General features: G+C 52.3%; 1 protein-coding gene across 1 annotated transcript in view; it reads left to right on the top strand.

Annotated features, from left to right (window-relative positions):
• The window catches only part of PACS1 (phosphofurin acidic cluster sorting protein 1), a 54369-nt gene extending 33258 nt beyond the window's left edge, over positions 1-21111 (top strand). Inside the window, exons 10-26 of the mRNA XM_014538216.1 lie at positions 472-531; positions 1290-1450; positions 1779-1872; positions 6750-6830; positions 8148-8263; positions 8447-8582; positions 9732-9836; positions 10404-10510; positions 11145-11299; positions 11425-11535; positions 12679-12781; positions 13210-13252; positions 15366-15405; positions 15653-15788; positions 17898-18124; positions 19501-19620; positions 19745-21111. Of these exons, the coding sequence (XP_014393702.1) occupies positions 472-531; positions 1290-1450; positions 1779-1872; positions 6750-6830; positions 8148-8263; positions 8447-8582; positions 9732-9836; positions 10404-10510; positions 11145-11299; positions 11425-11535; positions 12679-12781; positions 13210-13252; positions 15366-15405; positions 15653-15788; positions 17898-18124; positions 19501-19620; positions 19745-19860 (1911 nt within the window). The 3' untranslated portion in view covers positions 19861-21111. The remainder of the gene's footprint in view (positions 1-471; positions 532-1289; positions 1451-1778; positions 1873-6749; positions 6831-8147; positions 8264-8446; positions 8583-9731; positions 9837-10403; positions 10511-11144; positions 11300-11424; positions 11536-12678; positions 12782-13209; positions 13253-15365; positions 15406-15652; positions 15789-17897; positions 18125-19500; positions 19621-19744) is intronic.
• The last annotated feature ends 3955 nt before the right edge of the window (positions 21112-25066 follow it).

Genomic DNA, 25066 nt, shown 5'->3' on the forward strand with positions numbered 1-25066 from the left:
GAACACAGGGCTGGGGGCAGAAAGGAGAGGGGAGAGACTCCAGGTTTAGAGTCGGGCAGTTGGATGAATGGTGACATCAGTAACCAGGGTAGGGAATATAAGGAGAAGACAGTGAGTTCCTGTTTTGGAAATGCTGAATTTGAGATGCCTGTGTACGTGCAGGTGGTCGGCACCATGGATCTGAAGGACAAGAGAAAGTAATGAGTGCAGGTGCACATGTGATGTTACCAGCGCAAGTGTGGTGCAGGGCCCTGGGGACCCTGAGACCTCCTTGCACCTGTGCCCACAGCACTAGGGACCAGTGCTGTGCCCTGGAATTAGTCATAGGTTTGAAGTGCCAGAGGGTAGAAGCTGTCTCTTCCCACCTTAGTGTCCTCCCACAGTTTCTCACAAAATGGGCTCTTGATCCCTCTGTTGACTTGATTGCAAGTGGGTGTTGTTTAAGAACTGTTGTGCCATTTGTCCCTACAGCAACCTAACATCAAACAGAAGTTTGTGGCCCTCTTGAAGCGGTTTAAAGTTTCAGATGAGGTACGACCCCTTACTCTCAAGGTTGATGGTGAGTAAATCTCCCTGAGTTGCACTGTCATTCCTGGGGTGCACTCTTCATTGCCACTGGGAGTCAAGATTCCAGGACCCCCAAGCCAGAAGGTAGCTAAAGAAGGGCTTTAAGCTACTTGGAAAAAGAAATACTTCACATGTAGCGCCAAAGGCTTCTTGGTATTTGGAGATGGGGCGGCAGGGTTACACCCAGCCATTGCTTAATACCCAGCCTCTGGTACAGGGGATCAGCCAATGAATCCAGTTGTTGTTGTAGGTTCCCTTTCCCGCCCATTCCAAGGGGGACATCGTGAGCAATAGCTGTGAGGCAGGGGTGTCCTCAATGCTCAAACCTTGAGTAACCAAGAATTGGCCATTGAAAGGGGAACAGTCTCTCCCTGGGCTCTGGCCGGCCTGGTACCAGGTGTCACTGGGTGATGGCTTCTGGGTTTTCTTGTGCCCGTTCCTTGGGAGAGAGATGCCAGCACTGCCACTTTTCCTGACACCAGGTTCACAGTGCGGAGTGTTGGAGGCATTGAAGGGGGAAGGTGGCCTCCCCACACCCTGCTGTCAGGGTTGGATCACAGCAAGGACATCAAGACTACCCCGATGAGGGTGGAGCTATGGCCTGTCCCTTAATAGGGACCAGCTAGGGAGGCCAGCGGTACCTGTCCAGGAGGAAGGAGTTGCACGTCCACCATAATTGTATATAGGGGTTACCCTAAACTAAAGACCTTTTTTCCCTGCAGGTGGGCTTTGGGCTGGAACACGTATCCCGGGAGCAGATTCGTGAGGTGGAGGAGGACTTGGATGAACTGTATGATAGTCTGGAGATGTACAACCCCAGCGACAGTGGCCCTGAAATGGAGGAGACCGAGAGCATCCTTAGCACTCCAAAGCCCAAGCTTAAGTGAGGCCCCACTTCCTCTAGCAAATTGTCTCCCCATGCCTCTCCTTCCTAGATCCTCCCTCACTTCCCCCCATTACCAGGCAATCTCGGTTCTTCATTCTTGTTGAACCTCCAGCTATCTGGATAAAGATCATTGTGTTTGCTTCTAACGGACAAAAGTCCTTCAGTCCAGGTCCCTACTTGTCCAGCCTCTGCTGTGTCCTTCCTCACCAGGTGTCCTTGAAGCCAGGTCATTGATCTTTCTTGAGCACCAACTCCACCCAGCTCCCCAGGAGCAGCTGTTCTGGGCCCTGCTGGCCACTGACCTGGCTGTGCTTCCTCACCACAGGCCCTTCTTTGAGGGGATGTCGCAGTCCAGCTCACAGACGGAGATTGGCAGCCTCAACAGCAAGGGCAGCCTCAGCAAAGACACTACCAGCCCTGTGAGCAAGACCAATGGCTATGGGGAAGGGGAGAGGGACCTGGGGAGTGTTGGGCTTAACACTCTGGGCCCTCTGCTCTTGGCTCATTTTGTGACCTCAGAAGAGCATCTCCTCTTTGTTTCAACCTCGGTTGTCATCTCAGTCCTCGCTGGGAGCTTAGCTGTCTGAGGGCATTGCTGGAGCCGGTTGGGTGTTCTTTTTGGTCTGATCCCACCCTCAGTTGGAGCCTTCCCTCCCAGAGCACACAATGCCTCAAAACCTCTCCCTCATTGTCTGTTGCATGGTAGCTGGGAGCATGGCGTCCGGCAAATGGTAATTGATTCGGCATTCCAGGCTGGAGAAAGAACAGGCAAAGTGGGCCGGAAGCCCACAGGTCTATTCAGGAGACACGGAACATATGTAGGTTTATTTATAAAGGGGGCAGTGCTTTCAAATAATTTAAAATTTAGTGGGCAGGTTCCCTTTTTGCCTGATGACAAGAGGAGAAAGGTGCTGGCTGCTGTAGCACCCACCCCAGGAGCCCAGCATCACCCTGGACTGTGCTCTGTTCCTGCTTGGGAAGGTTCTCCCAGTAGAGGATCAGAGGCAGGGACCCAGGTTGGTGCTGTATCTATCTCAGGTCCTGGGAAGCTCTTCTCCCCTTGTTTACAACTAAAGGCAAGAAGACGTTGTGCATGATTTTAGAAAGCCCAATGTCTTGTCTTAGGTCAAAGAAACTGAATCTTCTAAGTCTTCCTATTCTTGCTGCTTTAAGAGAAGGAACACAAAATTCATCCTGCAAATAGTTATTAATTGTGGGGAAATAATATGAAGCATGTGCGGTGCCCCACCCCCTGAAAAGCTAGCTAGTGGGGCAGCTGGTGTGCTGCCTTACTGCCTGCTGCCTCCAGGTGGGGCTGTCTTCCACCTAATCCCTCTTCCTGGTACAGGCACAGCAGGCAGTCTGGCCCTAGAATGGTGACACCAGGTGGCGTTAGTGAGGAAACGGGAAGGAAAAGCAGCCAGCCCCGGGAATCACTGAGAATCCCGCCACAGAGAAACTTCGGGCCTGCCACTTGCAGACGCTATGCCCTCAGCAACTCTCCAGCCCAGGCTCATGTGATCTGGAGCTGAGGCGGTCTCACTTTACTGTTTATGTTCAGGAGGTGGCTGCTCTTTCTCCCGGGGCTGCTGGATGGCTCTCCTGAACCGTCACTGTCCACGTGGACAGATCTTGGCCACTAGAGCCAGATTCCATCTTAAATATAAATATAAGGGATGACTCTTCGAGAGAGAAACCTGGGACCTGCCGAGGGAAGACCTTTCAGTGTCCTAGGAATGCAGAATGGGGCTCTGCTGTAACGAAATGCAATTAAATGATTAACTGAGGCAGTGCCTGGAGCACTACATAGCACCTAAAGGGTGACCGCTCAGTAAATGCTAAGGACCGTTGGTATTAAGTCAGTAAGAGAACTCTTTTCACTAATGACAGTGTTTCTGGGTTGTTGGGATTTGTGTATAGGCTTTCCTTTAGTCTTGTTATATGGCTTACAACATTTAGAAAAATCTCCTTAGTGCTCTGAGCCACGGGTGCCTTATTCTTAAGGAAAAGGTGCTGACATAGGAGTCTAGGTTGCTCAAAAGTCAATTGAGTAGCAGTGTTTACAATATAATGGCCTAAAGGTCCCTGTTTAGGCAAAACGTTTATTTGGGGCAGGATAGGGCTGGGTTTAGAGCATGTGCTCTGGAGTCAGACTGAGTTTGAATCTTGACTTCACCAGTCCCCTGACTACTCGGGCAGTTGCCACACCTTCGTTCCTCAGTGGTGTAGCTCTATAAAGCGCCTGCCTTACAAGGCAGTGTGAAGATACAGTGAGAGGATGCAGGTAGAACCTCTAGCGTGGTGTCCGGTTGATGGACGGATTGATATACTGCAACTAATAGAAGCTAGATGTCTTCTTAGTGAGTCCTTCAAATTCTGGTTTTCTTGGCTAGATTTCAAACTCCCTTTGATGATTCTCTGTGATGTTTCTATTCTGAAGAGCCCCATATGTTTTGATGTGGGTGTGGAACTTTGGAATTCTTTTGTATGAAAGGCGCTTTGGGAAGGAAGGACAGAGCGAGGCTGTGCTCTTACACGGAGAACTTGTAAGTGTATTAGGAAAAAATACTGAGCTTGTGGTCCGTAGGCAGGACTGCACATGCTGCCCCTTTTGTCCTTGCTCCCTGATATCCTATCATTGCCATTTATTTATTTTTCTTAATCTTTCTTTTTGTTCCCCAAATTTTAGGGGATTTCATTTATCACTAGAACCAGAAGGAATTTCTGCTAATACAAATTATTACAGTTGTTGATTTTTCCCAAGACTTGCACACACAGCAGCGACATTTGCTGTGCAAGCTGATGACAATAGGCCCTGCCAGTGCTGCCGCCGGGGCAGCCAGGAGATGTAGCCCTCCAGCCAGGACTGCCTGCTGCTAAAGACTGCTGCTTCCATGCACTGTACATGGTGGTGGTGGAGACTAGTACTTCCTCACAGTGATAGCCAAAACCTCCCCCGTACACCTCCCACCCACACACAGGAGCCTGTGCACCTCTGCAGCAGCCAGCATCGCCCCACGGGCACAGTGCTTCAGACTACTAGCATCTGCCTCCAGTGCCACACAATCAGACAGACACGGCTCCTGCACTGCCAGGGTCCCAGGGTCCTGCGGAGAGAAAAGCCCTTAGTATTTATAGGAGCAGGAATAGAAACTCAGAGAGTTGGAGTTTGCTCCTAGTGGGTTGCCAGGGACATCCAGGAGAGTCAGTAAATAGCTGACAGGTGCCCTCCAACCCAAAACCAAGGTAAAGATGTTGTCGGGTATGCCAGCTTTGCTGTGGAAACATGCTGTGGCTGCAGGACATGCTACTTTAAAACCTTCCAGCAGCCCTGTCTGGTTTGGCTCAATGGATAGAGCATCAGCCTGCGGACTGAAGGGTCCTGGGTTTGATTCTGGTCAGGGGCACATGCCCGGGTTGTGTGCTCGATCCCTGGTGGGGGCGTACAGGAGACAACTGATCAATGATTCTCTCTCATCATTGTTGTTTTCATCTCTCTCTCCCTCTCCCTTCCTCTCTGAAATCAATTTTTAAAAAATATATTAAACAAAAAAAACCTTCCAGCAGAATGGTGTTATCACCCATCATTTGTCACACTGAGACCCAAAATTGAGTGAAATCCTCTTCATTCTTAAGTCTGACCAGAACTTTGCCATGATTCTACTCTGTTAACATTGGTTATTACATAGTGTGTAAATGACCTAGCTGTGCAATCTGGAGGCAGCTGATTGTGTATGGCTCTGAACCAAACCATCTCAAAATCTGGGGTCACAGGGTCTGTTTAAAGTATGTTGGGTTAGTCTTGCAGATGGCTTAGTGCAGTGGTTCTCAACCAGGGATGACTTTTATCTCCCAAGGGACATTTGGCAATGACTGCAGACATTTTTGGTTGTCACAACAGGAGGCAGGGTGGGGATAAGGGGCTGCTACTGGGGTCTAGTGGGCAGGGGCCAAAGGTGCTGCTAAACAGCCTGCAGCACCCAGGACAGCCCAACCTCAGGGAAGACCTGCCCCAATGTCAGCAGTACCCAGATGGAGAAACCCTGGTTCAGAGTATGACTCAGGTGCCTTCTTCTTATTTTTTAATTCTCACCTGAGGATGTTTTTATTGATTTTTTTTTCTTTTAGATAGAAAGGGAAAGAGAGAAACATTGATGTGAGAGAGAAACATCAATAGGTTTCCTCCCATACCCACCCCGACGGGATCAAACCCACAATGTAGGTATGTGTCCTGACTAGAAATCGAACCCACAACCTTTTTGGTGTACAGGACGATGCTCCAACCAAGCGAGCCTTCCAGCCAGGGCACAGGGGCCTACTTCTGTGATCCTTGTTCATTAGTTTGGCAAATGACCCCTTGAGCCTATTAATCTGATATTTATCAATATTCTAATTTACTCAGAGGAAGGACTTGAGGTGATCAGGAGGAAGTAGGATATCCTTGATCTTTTCTGACTTCCTGCTTCCCCACAAGAATTGGAGATTCACTGAGGCCAATACCTTTTTTCTGGAGCATTTGAGATCTTGCTCCCGGCATTGTCGTCAGTTTGCCTCAAATAACTCTTATAACAGTTGTTTTTGTTTTTTGTTTTTTAAATACCTTTTCTGTGTCCCATAACTCTTAACTGCTCATGACGTTGACATTGGTACATGCATAACCAGAAGCAATACTAGCAAATATGAAAATCCTGCTGCGTATCTGTATTGGCAAAATAAATTTTTAGTATTTATGAGAAATGCTAAGAGTTGGGAACAAAGGGATAATTAGTTCACACCTAAAAGGCTTACCATTGGTTGTCTTTGTTTGGTATGTTCTGTTTGAGGGTTTTCTAGATGTTTAACACCAAGCAAAAACATTTGGCTACTATGGATGTCTTCACTCTCAAAATCAAGGACCTGAACTATAAGATCCTCCTTTCTTCTCGCAATTTCGGACAAGCAGAAGGGGCCCCATATGTTCCTCCTGGGCGAGGGGCTTTACTGAGTCCAGGGAAAGACTTTATGGGCCCCACAGCAAAGCCCCCTAACTTCGAGCTTCTCTTCCTTGGTGACATCTTGTGAGAGTCAGAAACTCTGGCTTCCATGTCTCACTGTGTTGATTTAGTGATACAAAAATGACCTCTGGCTTAGTTCTCACCAAAATAACCTCTTCATAAGATGGTTATAAGATGAAAATCCCAAAGGTTGCATTAGATCTTTAGATTAAGTGAAATGTTTACGTTTCTAAGGTACCTAGGAAACAAGTTGGTGGTGATCATTTGGATTGGTGATGACTAATCATCATATTTTTTTACAGATGGAATTGGCTGCTCTAGAAAAAGTCAAATCTGCTTGGATTAAAAATCAAGATGACAGCTTGACTGAAACAGACACCCTGGTATGTATGGTTCAGCCTCCCATTTCAGCTGTTTAAAATAGTTTTTGTATCTTTAGAAACAAAGGCAAAAAGACCCTTAGGAACACCATGGGAATTTTACCTAAATCTGTGGACTTGTGAATGTCCTGTGTTTTCTTCCTCCTGAAATCCTTACCCATGGAATGTAACCAGGAGACCAGGTTATTTCACCAATTAGTGAACCAGAAATATCCCCATTTTGCCCTTTAATTATAGCTGAGCAAATGCTAATTTGGATAATTTCTCACTGTCGCCCTCATTTATTTCTGAGAGATGATGACCAGTATCTTCCCCTAAAAAAAAAAAAATATCTTCCTCCCCTGTTGCTCTTACTATGTATGGCTAGGCAGCCACGCCATTAAATCTCCAAGGAATTCTGGTCAACTCCTTGCTCTAAGAGATGCTAAAGCTGCCCAGGAGAGCAGACCAAGCCCTAATGAAATGGAATGAACTGGCTGGGGTACACAATTCAATTAAACATTGAATTCCACACACATATACTGGGCATCTGTGCTTAGCACTGAAGATGCAAATATGAGAATACGTCTCTGCCTTCGAGATGCAGCCCTGCAGGAGGAAAGCCAACCCGTGCATACCCCATGTAGAGGCTGAGGGACAGAGTGACTCCGGCTAGGGGAGGACATCTGAGCTGGGCCTCGCAGGATAAGCTGCAGTTCATCCAGGGGGGGATGGAGGCTGGACCTGGTGGGAGGGAGCAGAGCACTTTACCAAATACCATCTGGGGGGTGCTTTGCATCAGCCTCACAGTTAGACCTGGTAGTTTAGTGGAGGCCAAGAAGGAATTGTTTTAGGCTACGCTTCCTTTTGTAACTAAAACTGCATTCAGGATCCTGGTGTGTGAAACATTAGGCTTGATTCAGGATTAATTTAAAACTTACTATACAACATGCACTTTGTATTCACCAGTAATTTGAATAACCCAGCTTTCACTCTTGTCCACTTTGGCCCATACTGCACAGTGGTCATTTAAAAATGAAATTTAATAATGTTACTTCCTGAGTAAAACTCTCTCCTTCCCACCTAGAGAAGCTAGAACCTCAGTTCAGGTTTGCGTGTTGACAAATAGTTCATAACTATAGGGGACAGACTGCATAGCAAGGCTGTCCAGCACAGTGGGTGCACTCAGTCATACAGCCACAGTGTTCTCACCGGCTGAGGTGGGGGCTTTAGAAAAAGAGGGAATGACTAACTCTCCTCATGGTGGTGATGGGCCCTGGCAGGACCCCGAGAGGCTCCTAGTGAGCAGTAACCCTCGCTGCTTCCTTTCCTTCATGGCAGGAGATCACTGACCAGGACATGTTTGGAGATGGGAGTACAAGTCTGATTGTGCCAGAGAAAGTCAAAACTCCCATGAAGTCCAGCAAAACGGATCTCCAAGGCTCTGCCTCGCCCAGGTACTCATGAGGGGAAGAAACTCTGAAAACGGGGGGTCGGAGGGTGCAGAATAAAGGAGGCCAAACAGATGGTACAAGGCTGCGACCACACTTAGCAGAGGCTCGGGGCCCGGGAAGAGTGGGCTGGCATTGGCTTGGGGTCAAAGGGGCTGTCTCACCTCCTCCTTGTCACATGTCTGGCAGCAAAGTGGAAGGGGGGCACACTCCCCGGCAGAAGAGGAGCACACCCCTGAAGGAGCGGCAGCTCTCCAAGCCCCTGAGTGAGAGGACCAACAGCTCCGACAGCGAGCGGTCCCCTGACCTGGGCCACAGCACGCAGGTACCCCCGAGCACCGCTGGGCCATGGTTTCTGTTTTGTCGTCTTCCTGGGCAGTTAGCTGAGAGGAAAGGAGGACTACTTAGAAATGTTCTAAATAAAAGTCTTGAAAACAGACCTAACTAGAGAAGTCCAGCACACTTGTATTACTGCTAGTGTGGAATTGGCTTCCAGGCTGTTTTCAGGGAGCAGGGGATGGGGCAAGAAGAGTCAGCATTGACCCAGCCTGCCTTCGGCCCAGGTGGCAGTCCCACCCCTCTGGTTTGTTTGGCCTCCTCTGCCTCTGTCAGACGTTAGCTTGTGCGGTGACTCATTCTAGAAGATGGCAGCCATCAGAATCTCACTGGACATCACCAGCCTGAACTCCGATACCTTCAGTCCTGTTGTGGGCCCTTTATTCTAATTTCAAGCTGCCAAATCAACGGGAGTAAAGCATTTTGATTGAAAGGCCTAAGCGAAACTGGGAAGCACACAGGAACTGGGCCTTGGGGACCATGTTTTCCTTTGGAAGGCCAGTGGTTCCAGGGGTTGGGAAGGACTTGCTCTAAACTGACCCCTCACGCAGCTCCTGTTCTGGAGTTAGCAGCAAGCCTGCTTATTTACCTGATAAATATTGAAAGTTATGTCAGTGAGGCTTCCTGCATTTGGCGTTTTACCTAGCTGGAAATGAACCAGAGACCAGAATAGCCCAGCGCCTGGGGCGCCGTGTTGTCTTTCTGGTTAATCACTGGTCCTGAGATGCCTCGTTCCTGTGGCAGCAGGGCTCCCCGCACAGCACTCACTGCCACTCATTAATCCTCTCCCCAGTGCCCTCATTTCGCTTCTGTTGAGCACCTGCTCCCCATCGCCCCTCCTCTCCTGGTCCTTCCACTGCCTGTCCTGCTCCCGTGGTGGGATGCCTGCTGCATCTCGCGGTCTGCCCTCCCTGACAGGAGGCTGCTGTGGTCTGTGCCTGTGGATGCGAGTGTTCTCTGAGGACTCTGCTTATTCTTTGTCCTCCTCTCCTTTTTGGTCTGGCCAGTGTGATACTGTGTCTCCTCCATAAAGTCCTAGTGTCTCCAAATACCCCTGCTCCACGAATTCTCACTAGCCCACCCAGCGCCACTCTCAAGCTCCCTGGGGACTGCCTCACAGACACTTTTGTCTCTGCAGATTCCAAGAAAGGTGGTATATGACCAACTGAACCAGATCCTGGTGTCAGACGCAGCCCTCCCAGAAAATGTCATCCTTGTGAACACCACTGATTGGCAGGGCCAGGTACAGCACTGAAGACCACAGGGCTCGGGAGGGAAGGTTCTGGAGAGCAAGAGACACCCAGGGGCGTGTATGAGAGGCAGGGCTTGGAAGAATAGGAAAATAACCCCATACCTCAGGCCCCTCCTACCTTGAACCAAGCCCAGGCTCTGGGTTCTAGTCCTATTTCTGTCCTTTTCCAGCCTATGGGACCTTAAGTACTAACTTTCGGTACCTCAGCTTCCTCATCTGTAAAAAAGGCAACAATATCACCTGTCCTACCTTCTTCCAGGGGGGTTGTGTGTGTCAGAGAGCATCGCGAAGGAAGGTACCTTGAGGAGTGCAAAGTGTTGTAAAATCCAGTGGTTGGCCATAGTCCGTGAAGGTGGTTCAGAAGGGGCAAAGTGACACCCCCCAACCCTGCCTGCTCCCACTCACCACTGCCCACCCAGTTAGACCCCAATGCCCAAATCCCTCTTCCTCAGTGGTCTGAAGGACAGAGGACAGGACCCTGCAGCTTGGCGCCTGTGGGGGAGCAGAGTCTCTGCCCTGTGGCCTTACCAGTGTCTCTGCGCCTTTCCTCCACCCCAGTATGTGGCGGAGCTGCTCCAGGACCAGCGGAAGCCTGTCGTGTGCACCTGCTCCACCGTGGAGGTCCAGGCTGTACTGTCTGCCCTGCTCACCCGTATCCAGCGCTAGTAAGGGCATGGCTCCTCTCCTGCCTTTTGGGGTTCCTCTGACCTCATCCTCCCACCCCGACTCCCAAGTAGTGACAGTACCTCCTGGCCTTGTCAGACCGAGAGTCCACATTGGTGCATGGTCAGGCAGTGGCAGGCGTGGTGCTCTGATGTCCCTACTGGCCCCAGAGGGAAATGTCATTCTCCTGCCCTCCCTGTCTCCCATCCTGGATGCCTGCCACACTTGACCTGCCTCATCCTCTTAAGCCCAGGATGAAGAAGCCAGGAAGAGAGAACCCAGGGTTTTACAGAGAGCCTTTACTCCAACCCCTAACTGTGCCGAGCTGCTTGGCATTCAGAGTCAGAGCTTTCCCTCCTAGGACCTCCCAGGAGCTCAGGGTCCCTGCCGGGGGAAGGAGACTTCGGGCATCCAACATCTGGGGTCACGCCCACTGTGGCCCGTCCTCTCTGATCCGGGACGTCTCCCTAATTTCAAAAGCACTGGTTTATTGCCTCTCTCTGTACTATTTTGTTTGTTGGTTTGTTTCTCCCCTGTGGGTTGTTGAGATCAGTCAAGTCTGAGCTTGGAGCCTTCCTCTGAGCAGGCTGCTGCAAACCTCCGGAAAGTGGTGGTGACTGTCCCCTTGCTCCCCAGCTGCAACTGCAACTCCTCCATGCCGCGGCCGGTGAAGGTGGCAGCACTGGGCAGCCAGACCTACCTGAGCTCCATCCTCCGGTTCTTCGTCAAGTCATTGGCCAACAAGACCTCCGATTGGCTTGGCTACATGCGCTTTCTCATCATTCCCCTCGGTAAAGAGGCCAGATCCCACTCATGAAGCAGGGTGGTGGGTTGGGTCAAGGGAGGGACAATCGGGGACCAAAGGCCATGCCGACATCCTGTCCGCTAATCAGCTCACCTTCTCTCCACCTACCAGGTTCTCACCCTGTGGCCAAATACTTGGGCTCAGTCGACAGTAGATATAGCAGCACCTTTCTTGATTCTGGCTGGAGAGACTTGTTCAGTCGCTCGGAGCCCCCAGTGTCAGGTAACAACCCCCTGTAAGGAATTGAGACGGAATGCCGCCTGGTTCAGAGAGGGCCGGTCTTGGCTGACGGAGGCTGGAGAGTATGCTTTACTACCCCTGTGGCTCTAACTCACTCGCTTCAGGTTTGTCTTTTTAGTTATATTAAGAGGAGGCCTGTTAAGTGCAGCCCTTCCACCCTGGATGATTTTAGTCTCTGCCATTTGTTCTGCTCCTGTACATCTAAAAATAAGGAGGGCCATGGGGTACTGGGGGGGAGGGGGAGCATGCTAATTGTACAGATGAGATATAAGCAGAAAATAGCTCCTGAGCTATCTGTTGATACATGAATAACACACCAGCCATATTATCCTGAAATGCAGAGTAAGGTGGCAGGGATTGGAGCGAGATGGAGGTCTGCGAGGCTGAGATGGCAAATGCTTCCTCAGACCTTGAAGGAAGTGATGGGCACAGATTACTAGAGAAGAGGGGATTCTTTGGGTTACGAGGTTGGTATGAGCAAAGATGGAGGCTGGAGCGTGGTTAGCCTAGGAAAGAGCAAGACGGGTTGGAAGAGAAAGGACAGTGCTTTGGTCTATTGTGCATTTAGTCAGAACCATCAGCCCTGGCCGGTTTGGCTCAGCAGATAGAGTGTCAGCCTATGGACTGAAGTGTCCTGGGTTTGATTCTGGTCAAGGGCACATGCCTGGGTTGCAGGCTCGATCCCCAGTAGAGGGCGTACAGGAGGCAGCTGATCAATGATTCTCTTTCATCATTGATGTTTTACCTCTCCCTCTCTCTTCCTCTCTGAAATCAATTAAAATATATTTAACTAGAGGCCCAGTGCACAAAATCTTGCACCTGTAGGGTCCCTAGGCCTGGTGGGTGATCAGGGCCGATTGGGGCCTTCCTTCATTCTGCACCGCCCCCTGGTGGTCAGCACACGTCATAGCGAGCTATCTAATTCACAGTCTCCCGGTTGAATTCCCAAGGGGACACTTTGCATTGTAGCCTTTTATATATATAGATTTAAAAACAAAACAAAACATCAGGTCTTTGGAACCCTTTTTCTACCTCCACTCCCAGGTCTTCCCGTGGGTCTCTCTAAGCGGGTTGTCGGGTCTGCCTACTAAACTCCATCGGTGTTATCTCCTGGCTTTTCTGCAGAGCAACTGGACGTAGTGGGGCGAGTGATGCAGTACATCAATGGCGCGGGTGTGACACACCAGCTTCCTGTGGCTGAAGCCATGCTGACCTGCAGGCATAAGTTGTAAGTTTCTCTTTGGGGCATTTCTTACAGCTGGGGTGGCTTAGGTCAATCTTGAATCTTCTTTGCTTTTTCACATTTTCCTTCCTACCATTTCCCGGTGTAGGAACCCAGGAAAATGTGAAAGATAGAGAGAGTCAGTGTTTTTGCTGCCTCCCATTCAGGCCCGTGCTCCCTTGCCCTGGGCCTCCACACCCATCTGGGCGTCCTCAGTACAGAGAAGCCCATCCCAGGGACTGACACTCAGAAGTGGGAGCAGGGGGTCTAGTGTGCAGAATCGGGTCTTTTGCCTCCATTTTGTGGCTCCTCGGGCCATCCTGGAACCTGATGGGAAGATGTCATGTAGTAGTGTCTGGATCCCTGAACGCTGCCATAAGACGTGAAAAGCTCTCCACGCAGTAACTGTGGAGCTCTCTTGTCTCTCCCAACAGCCCTGATGAAGACTCGTATCAGAAGTTTATCCCCTTCATTGGCGTGAGTACTGACTGTCTCTCCTCTCTGCCCCACCCATTCCCCCCACCTGCCTGTCCTCGCCACACGCATGCACATGTGCGCACACGCACACAGCAGACTCATCTAGACAGTGGTTCTCATCTGGGGGCGGTTCTCCCCCAGACATCTGGCAATGTCTGAGACATTTTAGGTTCTCACAGCTGGGAGTGGGGGTGCTACTGGCATTTAGTGGGTAGAGACCAGGATGCTGCTGACATCCCACAGTGCACAGGACAGCCCCATACAAGGAATGAGAAATGATATTCTGAAGAGAAGTCTAAGAAGTAGCTTGTTTCCATCTTTAGGGTCAGATAGACCACTGAGAATAAGGGTCTCTTCTGTCCCCTCCTGTGTAGTCAGGGAGAATCTCTATACCAGTGGATTTTGAAAACACACGGAACACGTCATGGACTTCTTTGGTGTCAGTGGTACTGATCTTTGGTTCATTTGGTGTGACTGGGCCACAAGACAGAGACTTACCAAGAGAGGGAGCCCCGAGGGGATAGAGCTGATCTGCCGGGGCCAGGCCATACCACAGAAGCATGGCTGAAACTCAGGTTTCCATGTACGGGATGTTCACATTTCCCTTCCAGATCAGCTCGTATCTTTTTGCATAGTCTCCTTGAGGACTCTCCTAGCTTCTGGGCGAAGGGGCAGGTGAGGGCCAGCTCCCACTGTCCCTCTTCTCTGCTCGGCCCAGATTCTAGATGTCTTGAGGGGTCATGGGAGATGGCTGACCCTAGGCATATTCACTGGCCCTTTCTCATACCTTACACAGCCTCCCTTTTGGCTGGTCCAGTCAGTCCCCATTTGCCACTGGAGCTGCTCCAATAATCGTGTTGGAGGCCCCAGACCGTGGCCTGTAGCCTGGGTGACGGTATGACTCACATCATCATGGAGCTGCGGATCGCTGCCCACTCTGGCCTCACAGCCAAGAGAGGGATATAAAAAAATCTAAAATTCAAACAAACAAAGTTGGTGACAGCATCTTTCAATGCCAGGGAAGCAAAAGGAGTCATATCCAGGAAGCTCTGAGTATCGATGTGTTACTTACTGGGTCTAAATGCATAGAAAATTCTAAGAATGGCAGCATTATGTTCTAAGCAGCCAGCCTCAAGGGGACCATCTGGGCATGATCTCCACTTCACGCCAGTCCTCAGGGTCCACCTTCTGTGGCCTCCCAGTTCTGCTGAGCCTCTGCCAGGTGGTAGGCCCCCCGCCTGCCAGTACATAGGACTTGATATCACAGCTGTGACAAATGGTCTGTCTCTAGCTATGCTCTTTTCTGGCCACTGGAGGGCGCCCTCTATCCTTCCCAGAATTCACTATGCGCCATCTAAAATTATTTGGGAAGCTGGAGTGGACCCCACTGCCTCCCGGGGGTTGAAGCTGGGCGCCCCCCCACACACACACACACACACTAGTATTCCTCCAGACTCCAGGAAGTCTGAAAAGGAGGGAGCAGGTGTCACATGGCTGCGTCTTCCCTTGGCTTGCTGCAACAGGCAGGTGCAGAGAGCTCCTCCCCTGCCACACTGTCTCCCCGCTTTCTCAGGGTGGCTCTTCATTTCTCTCTCTGATTTGAGAAGATGTCCTCCCACCCTTGTGATCTTTCTTAGACAAAAGGAGATCAGGACATGGAAATGGTTCCTGCTGGCCCTTATCCCTAGTGAAGAGCGTGAGGTCTCCTGGGGCCCCACCTCGTTTTTTGGAACTGGTATTTTCACATCTCACAGTTCTGGGCTGCTCTGGATTTGCAAAGATTTTAAAAGCCCACAATCAAATAGTGCAGTGGTCGGCAAACTGCGGCTCGGCAAACCATGGCTCGCAAGCCACATGCGGCTCTTTGGCCCCTTGAGTGTGGCTCTTCTACAAAATACTGACTTCTGCACATGGGCCACGAAGTTTCAATCGCACTGTACGTGCGCACCCGCACGTCGTATTTTGTGGAAGAGCCACACTCAAGGGGCCAAAGAGCCGCATGTGGCTCGCGAGCCGCGGTTTGCCGGCCATGGAAATAGTGTATAGTAATGGCTGTTGTTCTCAACCATCTGCTTCTAGTTGGGTGCAGCTTTGGTGTCTCCTTTTCTCCCAGGTGGTGAAGGTGGGGCTGGTGGAAGACTCTCCTGCTACAGGTGAGCTGGGACCCCTCTGCTTCTACGGAGTGAGGCCAGCAGGCCAGAGGTGAAGACTTTGGGTGTAGAGTTTGAGCAGGAGCGCTGGTACCCTCACTCCCCAGTGAAGCGGTGGCAGGGGATGGAGGGCAGGTATCTAAGGCCCAAAGGAGAGCAGGCTGCCACTGAGACAGAGGGCTACCTCAACCACTGCCACCAACTGGTCAGGAGTGGCTTCCTCTGGCCAACTGTGTTTGTCACCCAACAGGCGAAGGGGACGACGCACCTGTGGTCAGCCTTACTGTGCCCTCCACATCCCCGCCCTCCAGCTCAGGCCTGAGTCGAGATGCCACGGCCACCCCTCCTTCCTCCCCGTCCATGAGCAGTGCCCTCGCCGTTGTGGGGTAAGGCTCTCACCTGTACCTGTCTTTCCTGCATGTCCCTCCCTCAGGGTCCAGGACTTCCCTATCCTGCGGCATTGTGGCACAGCAGCAGCACACTGAGTTTAGAGGGTAGTATGGTGGTGAGAACACTAATTAGAATTCAGAGTCTTAGGTCACTGGCTGGGCAACTCATCACACAGCTCCGTCTGCCTCGCAGTTGCAGGGTTGACTGAGGGGCCCTTTGTAGCCTGTAAAGCGCTGCGCGCACGTCTTGTCTTGATTCTGCCCAGCGTGGTGGAAAGAGTGAGCTTGAGAGTCAGACTCACCTGGGTTTGAGCTGTGGTTCCGTGTTATAGTCAGTGACACTTACAGCACCGTAAGGGAGCCTTTATGACTTTATTCAAAGGGGGCTGTCTTGATAGGGATAGGAATCACTATGATGGGGAGAGAGATGGGGCTCATCTCAAATACAGCATAAACAAGTGCGGATTTGTATCCAAGAAGCGGTGGGGGTCAGTGAGTGGAAAGTTACTAGAGGAAGCATCAGGGGTGGGAGATTCTGGCTAAACTGACCTCATAGGACTCTTGATGAAGACAAGTCAAGGCATCTGACATCTCCTGGGGTGGGGGGCGGGGGCGTGGAACCTGATCAGATATGGATGGTGGAGGTTCTTGCTAGGTGACTTAGCAAGGTTTTTGCTAAAACTGGATTTTATAAGGAAGTGCACAGGTGGATCTAGAGAAGATTCGGGAGCCTGACTGAAGTTGGGTCAAGCAAAGAATCTTTGTGCCTTGGACAAGTTGCTAAGCTTCATTTCCGACCTGTGAGAGAAGTGAAGTAGTCGGGTCACAGTGTGTGCCTGGCACAGGGGAGGTGCTGCTGTCTTTCATGTTTACAGTCTGTCCATCAGCGCAATGGAGCTGTCGCTGTGACTGAGACAGGCAGTCCCCTGTCCTGGAGCTCAGGCTCCTGGGCCCCGGCAAGGTCAAAGCAACACAGAAATTCAAACTGCATGGATTGCAGGGGGTGCCGTGGGAAGTATGTTGGGTGAGGGGGGTTGGTTAGGAAGGAGAAGGAATTTCTTTAGGATCCAAAATTTAGAGCCCATGGTCAGGGAGGCTTCTGCAGGCAGCTGTCCCGCTGAGCCTCGGGGCAGAGGAGCAGGCGCTCTGTCGGGGGAGCAAGGGGACAGGCTCTGAGGTGGGAGAGGAGCTGGCCTGGGTCAGGAACAGAAAGGTGCTCCTGCTGCTCCTCCCTCCGTTTCCCTTCCTGCAGCCTCCGCCTCTTTCTCTTCCCTCTGATGATGGTCCTTGTAGCAACAGAGAGGGTAGGCCTGGCCAGCGGCTTTTCCAGAACCACCAGTGACAGTGGCCCCTGAGGAGTCTGAAGTGCTCTTAGATGGCGAGAAGCCTGCCTAACCCCGTTCTCCACCCTCTCCCCCTTTTCATTTCCCTCCGTGAAGGGCCAGAGCAGGAAAAGGGGGAAATCCCACATGTGGTCCCAGTGATCCGGGTTCCAGGCTTCCTGGGGGGCCTGGGATCAGCCCCTGCCAGTTTAAGCTTATACTTCCGAGGACTGCTGAAACCAGGCAGAAAGAGAAATGTCAGATGACTTTGTAGCCTATGTTCCTATTGTGTCTGACGCCTCCTTTCAAGAAAACATCAGCTCTTTTTCTCCTTGGAGCTAAAATTATCCCTGTGCTAGAAGTGCCAGGAGCAAGAGAGCTGCAGGTCAGCCTCCATCCGCTTCCCAGGGCTGCTACAGCCGTGCTGCCACCTCTGCCCCACCTAACCTCTGACCTCTGGCCGGTTTTGCTTGGTGTGTGTGCACACATGTGTGTGTATGCACACACCTTTTTCCTCCATAAAGCATCTTCTGTTTCCTCCTCCCTCATTGCTTCCCTCACAGTGATCCCAGTCTTCGCCCTCTCCTGGCTTTCTCCTCAGATCAGCCTCTCACTCCCTCATGAGCCACTTCTGTGAGACTAGAGGGACCCTGGAGCCACTTGGTCAGCCACCTCTCACCCCTCCCACAGCCTGGCGGTCCCCACTCAGCCCCCCACCCCCACCTGGCCATGTAGTTGGGAATTGAGGGCAGAACCTACTCTCCATTATTGCTCCCTTCTCCAGGAGCCCCAGCAGCCCATATGGGGACGTGATTGGCCTCCAGGTGGACTACTGGCTCGGCCACCCCGGCGAGCGGAGGAGGGAAGGTGACAAGAGAGATGCCAGCTCCAAGAACACCCTCAAGAGTGTCTTCCGCTCAGTGCAGGTTTCTCGCCTGCCCCATGGTGGGGAGGCCCAGCTCTCCAGCACCATGGCCATGACCGTGGTCACCAAAGAGAAGAACAAGAAAGGCAAGTGACATCTGAGGCCAGGGACGATCAGGGCCACCAGACCTACTCGTCTCCTCGCTCAGGGTCTGGACCGGAATCTGCTTCTGAGAGACCTTGGATGAGGGTGAAGCAGTGCGAGTATCATGTGGTCCCCAGGGGTCCTGCCTCACCTTGTGGGACAAGACCATTCCTGTGTAACGAAGGAATGGTCCCCAGTGAGTCATTGGTCCCTGTCTACTGAGCATCAACGCCTCTGGGACCAAGGCAGCTAGTGCTGCCATAGGAAGGGAGCCTTTCGGCCACTGCCCTCAGGGATAGACGGGGTGACAGAGGAGGACACCTCCATGCCACAGCCCCAAGATCACGTGACCCCTTGGAGCAGCACATTCACACCACACCCTGGAGGCCGCTCAAGCCTTAAAGTAAAGGGGAGCCCTGGCCAAGTGGCCCAGTTGGTTGGAACATCATCCCATACACCAAAGGGTTGTGGGTTCGATCCCTGGGTTCTCTCTCACATTGATGTTTCTTTCTCTCTCTCCCTTCCCCTCCCTCTCTAAAATAAATAAAAACATGTCCTGGGCCGGGGGGAGACTTAAGGAGAATACAGCCCATTCCAGATAAGAGGGGTGGCTTAAGGCACCAGAGGAAGAGTTGGAGTGGCCCTGGGTCCTGCACTCTGGGAAACTCAGGCAGGAATCCACACAACCAGGCCAGTGCTGGGCAGCACTCACTGCTGTCAGTTTTGGTTGTAAACCTGCAGGTCTGGCTGTGTACCTGCAGTGGCCCAGGTGACTCTAGGGCCCTCCTAGCACCCCACCTCCCCAGCTGTCAGGACAGGCTTCCTTCATCTGCTGGACCCTCCCTCCAGCACCCCAAAGCAGCTGGGCCTGTTCATACCTCTGTTCCACAGAGATCCCTGAGGGGGCGGTAGGTAGGGGCTGTGCCAAAACCTGCATCTGCGCCCCTGAGACTGGCCTGAGGCGGGAGGCCTGTTGGCCCAGCAGTGCCCTCCGGTTCTTGCCACTCCTCAAGCAGGAATGGAACAAGGCCCACAGCCCAGGCAGAGCTGGTACAAACACAGGCAGAACTGGTAGAAAGCCCAGCCCTGCACGGCCTGCGAGCTCCCCCCAGGCTGCCTAGGATGTGGAGCTGGAAGGGACTTCAGAGGCCATCTGGGCCCAGTTCCTCATTACACATGACGATGTTGTAGCCTGGGGTGTGGGAGAGGCCCGTGCTGGGACAGGGCAGGAACTCCAAGATCCTGGGAACCTGGGACGAAGGATTGGCTTTTTGCAAATCACTTCCCCTTCCCACAGAAGAAAGGGAAGTAGTGGGGGAGGAGAGGATTGGCTGCTTTACCAGGGGCTGTGACAGATGGGTTCCTGCTTGCTTTCCAGTTCCCACCATCTTCCTGAGCAAGAAACCTCGAGAAAAGGAGGTAGATTCTAAGAGCCAGGTCATCGAAGGCATCAGTCGCCTCATTTGCTCTGCCAAGCAGCAGCAGACCATGCTGAGAGGTGGGTGCAGCCGGGACAGGGGGACAAGGGACTGTGGGGCAGGGAGGTGCTGCCCTCCCCCCCAGGGACCCTAGGAAGATGGCTTAGTGGTCCTGGTCACACCTCCCTTCTCCTGTCACCCCAGTGTCCATCGACGGAGTCGAGTGGAGTGACATCAAGTTCTTCCAGCTGGCGGCCCAGTGGCCCACCCATGTCAAGCACTTTCCAGTGGGACTGTTCAGTGGCAGCAAGACCACCTAAGGGCACTGTTTCCTGGCACTGCCTCACTGCCTGCGGGCAGGGGGGGCAGCAGGCCCAGGTCCAGCACCCCCTTTCCTGGCCCTGGGGCCTGCATCTCCCTTGCCTAGTCCTGAAGGACACTACCACTGGGGATGCTGCCCCCATCCCACTGCTCAGGCTCATCCTGGGCAGAGCCCTCCCTCCTTTTTTCCACCTCTTCCTTCCTCCCGCTGGCCCGAGGCATGTTGATTTTGCTTTCTGGTGCCAGTCCCTGGAATTGAGTCCTCCTGGCCTGCCTTCGCCTGACTTCTAACCTCTTTTCCCCAGTGGCACTGGTCCCCTTCCTGGAAATAGGCTACCTGGAATCCTGAGCAGGGAGTCCAGTCCCCCTGTTTTCTACAGCCCAGCTGTCAGCCTGAGCCGCCGGGATCCCTCCCCTCCAGTCACGGGCAGCTCCCACCCTTCCCTCACCCCCGGACAGCATTTCTGTGGCGATGCTGTGTATTTCTACGACGGAGTGGCCTTCCTGGTCTGCCCACACACATTGCCTCACCACCCCCAAGTCCCCTGTAGCTGTGGCCTGTGTCCTGAGCATTTCTTTGGTCCTCTGCACGGCCGGTCTCGGTAGTGCATGTGACGCACCTGGGCTCTGGTCCCTGCCCCGTGGCTTCCCTTGTTGATGACTCTCCCTCTGCTCCCGCCCCTTCACCCAGCACAGCTCTGCCTCTTCCTGAAACGCTGGACTCTGCAGAGCTGGGAGACAGACCCCCACAGTGTACTGTCTGTGGCCCCCAGCCCCTTCACCCCTGTTCCCACTCATGTCCATTTGTCTCCCTTTCTCTGGTCCTGTACTTCCTGCCTCGCTCCTGGGCCTCTGGTTTGGGCTGAGACCCCAGCCTCCCAGCCCGGGGTCCCTCCAGCAGGCTCCATTCCTTCCCTCACCGGGGACTCAGGGTCTGAGCCCCTCAGCCTCGACCATCAGCCTTCTCCAAAGAGGCTGAGGCACACTGAGTCCCTCCATCCCCCACCAGCACCTCCAGACTTTACTGTTGCCCTCACCCCTTCCAGAAGTTTGCACATAACTTCCTTTTGAAAACTGTCTTTCTCATTCTCCATACCACCCTCAGACTCCTCCAGCCCTGACCCACGGCTCAGCCCCGCTACCCAGAGCATCTCCTGGGCTGTGCCACTGTCCTGCCCCGAGAGGGTGGAGTGGGAGGGACTGAGTGGATGCTGCCTTTTTCATTCAATAAATTGATTTCTTACCAACTAGCAAGCCTTGGACTTATTTGCCTCTCGCTGTGAGACAGAGTCTGTCCAACCCCCACCCCTCTGCACAGTTCAGCCAACTTGGCTCAAAATCAACCAGGAACTGGCTTTGGAAAGAAGCAAATCCCATGTTCTTCATTGTAAAACAGGCAGGAAGGTGTCTTGTCAGTAGGGGGCGAGCAGAAATCAGAAACAGAAATAACACCATTCCCACTGAAGTCCCCTTTTTCCCTGGGATTCAGCATTCCCAAACCCACCTCCCAAGATAGCAACATGTTGCGGGTTCTCTTCTAATTGAAGATTGGCACTTGGCTTCTTCCCCTACCAGGCTGACTCCTAGTTTCTGGCTATTGGTGAAGTCTGAGGCCAAAGGGCTCTGCCTCTGCAGGTGGAGGGGTGAGGCTGGGGTCCATCACTGAGGCCCTCCTGCCGCCCTTAACCTTAGCATGGCAGACAGCCCTACCCCCTGCTCCCAGGACAGGCCTGCACACCAAGCCTCCTCTTGTGAACAAGTGTCCAGATGGGGGGCTTGGCATCCACACCCTGCAGCACAACCACAGAGGGGTGGGCGGCCAAGTGGGGCAGGCTGTCACTGGCTCCCCAAGCTCCTGTGGCCAGATGACATAATAGGGGTTTGGCCCTATGCAAACTCAGCCTAGAAAATGGAACTAGGCCCGACTGGCATGGCTCAGTGGTTCAGCATCGACCTATGAACCAGGATGTCACGGTTCGATTCCCGGTCAGGGCACATGCCCAGGTTGTAGGCTCCATCCCCAGTGGCAGGTGTGCAGGAGGCAGCCAATAAGTGTTTCTCTTTCCCTCTCCCTTCCTCTCTGAAATCAATAAAAATATATTTTAAGAGAAGGAAAGAAAATGGAACTAGTCCTGCCTCCCCAGGGGGACAATCAAGTGAGGTCTATGAAGTGTCCCAGAATGCAACCTGCACATTAGTTGTCAAACAAGGTGTACAACCTGGTCGGTGAGAGGAACACCCCAGATGTGTCTGAGGTGACGAGAGAACATGAGTGTTCCTCAGGCAGCGTGAACAGGCCTACCGGAGGCCTTCCTGGGAGCAGGCAGCGGATGGCGGAGGTGGTGGGCACCTGGGAGCCCTGTGGGAGTCCCACGCTGGCGGGGTGTGGGGCAGGCGGACTGGGGTCCCAGCTCCTCACCCTCTCAGGTTCCAGCACAGAACTGAGAAGAGGGTGATGGGGAGATGAGAGGAAGGAGGAGGCATGAACTTCTGCAGCCTACCTACATCTACTCCAGGGCCTCCGCCTCTGCCTGTGACCATCAACCTCCTCTGCTCCCACCCATGGCCCCTCCCACCTCCAGGGCTTCACTCATGCACCAGCCCTTCCCATTCTCTGTGGCTCTTTCACAAACACACAGTAATAGCTCCTGTGTTACAAACAACTTCTCTGATTTTTTTTCTTTTTTCTTATAAAAACAAGTATTTATTTCTTACAGTTCAGAAGGCTGGAAGTCTGAGATCAGGGTGCCAGCAGGTTGGGTTCTGGTGATAGCTCTCTCCGGTCACAGATGACCATGTTTTGTGTCTTTACACGGCAGCAACCACTTCCCTGATTCTTCTTTTTTTTTTTTAATCTTTACCTGAGGATATGTTTTTACTGATTTGATTTGATTTTTTATTTTTATTTGTTCATTCTAGGGAAACTCTGCCTGGAGAGAAACATGGTTTTGTTGTTCCACTTATTTATGCATCCATTAGGTTGCTTCTTGTATGTGCCCTGGCCAGGGATTGAACCCACAACCTGGGCATATTGGGACGATGTTCTAACCAACTGAGCTACCTGGCTAGGGCTTGTTTTCATTGATTTTAGAGAGAGGAAGGGAGAAGGAGAGAGAGAGAAACATCGATGTGAGAGAAACATTGATTGGTTGCCTCCCATATGCACCCTGACTAGGGATCGAACCCACAACTTGGGTATGTACCCTGACCGGGAACCAAACCCAAAACCTTTTTGGTGTACGCTCCAACTGAGCCACACTAGCCAGAACTACATCCCTGATTCTTGATACCCTTCAGTTTGTCACACCATGTCTGCTCCCCTAGAGTTTGTTCGCTCTCCCTTTCTCCACACTCCCCTCCCCACCTCCCCACCCCCCACTCCTTCTGGCTGTTTTCTAAAAGTCCTCTTACCAAGGTCACCGATGGCCTGGGCTGCCAAATCCAAGGGTCTGTTTTCTTGTGTGGCCCATCAGTAGCATTCCACGTGCACACTCCCTGCTAGAATCACTTTCTCCTTGACCTACGGCCAGCACTGCTCTCCTCCCACTTGCCAGCTGCTCTCTCGGCCTCCCTTAGGGTGCTCTGTCCAGTGGCCTCGAAACCCTGGACAACTCGGGGCTCCCACCTCTGGCCTCCCAGCCCTGCGGTGTGAAAGGCTTCCTCTGCACAGGCTTCTCCCTCCGTTCTTCAGTTGCTGAGGCCAGAAACTTTGGAATTGTCCTTGACTCCTCTTGTTCACAAACCCAACAGCCAGTCCCCAAGCAGATCCTATCGGCCTTCCCTTAAGGCAGATCCAGAACCCAGCGGGTCCTCACTGCTTTCACTGTGGCTGTTTCCTCTTGTCCGGAAACTGCAAAGGCTCCGCATTATCTTGGCTTCCAGCTGCTCTTCCAGGAGTCTGTTCTACACACAAGAGCCTTTTGTTAATCAGCCCTGGCTGGTATGGCTCAGTGGTATGGCTCAGTGGTAGAGTGTCAGCAGCGTGCACGGGCTCAATTCCTGGCCAGGGGCATGTCCCTGGGTTGCACGTTTCATCCTTCAGCCAACGCTGACATTTCAATAATCAGATCCCCACTCCCTGCACACGGGCCTTAACGTGCTCTCACTGCCCCACACTTACCCCCTTCACCTACTCATCACCTCCTCAGAAAGGCTTTCCCGACCACCCAGCCCAAAGCTGTCACCTGCCATAATGTCTTTGTAGCACATTAGAACGAGGGTTCCAGGCGGGGAGGGACTGGGCTGACTCCTGCTGCGTCTCCAGCACCCATCACTCTGGATCTGGCAAACACTCGGCTAGTTAAAAGAATGAGTCGGGGTTCTATCACTTGTCCAAGGCACACAGACTGGGGGAGAGGGAGCCAGGTTTCTAACACGGCTTATCAGATTCCAGACCACCTCTCAAGACTCAACTCAGATCCCAACTTCCCACCCATCCCTGTGTCCTATGTGTATGAAGTCCTACTGTGGGCCACTCCTGTCCTAGGTGTGATGGTACCAGGATGGACACAGGGTTGGGTCCTTACCTTTATGAGAACTCCGAGGCTAGCAGGGGAGACAGACAAATAGACAATTGCCACACAGCCAGCAGGTTGCACGGCAGCCCACGGGGGGGGGGGGGGGCATCTAATGCAGCCTGGGAGGGGGTGTCCGGGAAGATGTCTCAAAGGAAATGACAACTGAGCAAAAGATGCCCAACAACATCTACACGATGGAATACTATGCTGCTGTAAAAAAGAAGGAACTCTTACCATTTGCAACAGCATGGATGGAACTGGAGAGCATTATGCTAAGTGAAATAAGCCAGTCAATGAAGGAAAAATACCACATGATCTCACACATTCATGGATAATAGAGACCATTACAAACTTTTGAACAATAATAGATACAGAGGCAGAGCTGCCTCAAACAGATTGTCAAACTGCAGCGGGAAGGCCGGGGAGGGTTGGGGGGCAGGAGGGAAGGGGGTAAGAGATCAACCGAAGGACTTGTATGCATGCATATAAGCATAACCAATGGACATAAGACACTGGGGGGTAGGGGAGGCCAGGGGATTGTCAAGGGCGGGGAAAAAAAAAAGGAGACATATGTAATACTCTTTGTAATACTTTAAGCAATAAAAAAAAAAAAATGAATAAGTGAGACACGTGATGCTGGGCTGATGTTGTGGCGTTCACTGTGACGTTCGCTGCGCCAACTAGCGGT

This window comes from Myotis brandtii, unplaced genomic scaffold (assembly GCF_000412655.1).
Source record: "Myotis brandtii unplaced genomic scaffold, ASM41265v1 scaffold187, whole genome shotgun sequence".
Taxonomy (NCBI): Eukaryota; Metazoa; Chordata; class Mammalia; order Chiroptera; family Vespertilionidae; genus Myotis; species Myotis brandtii.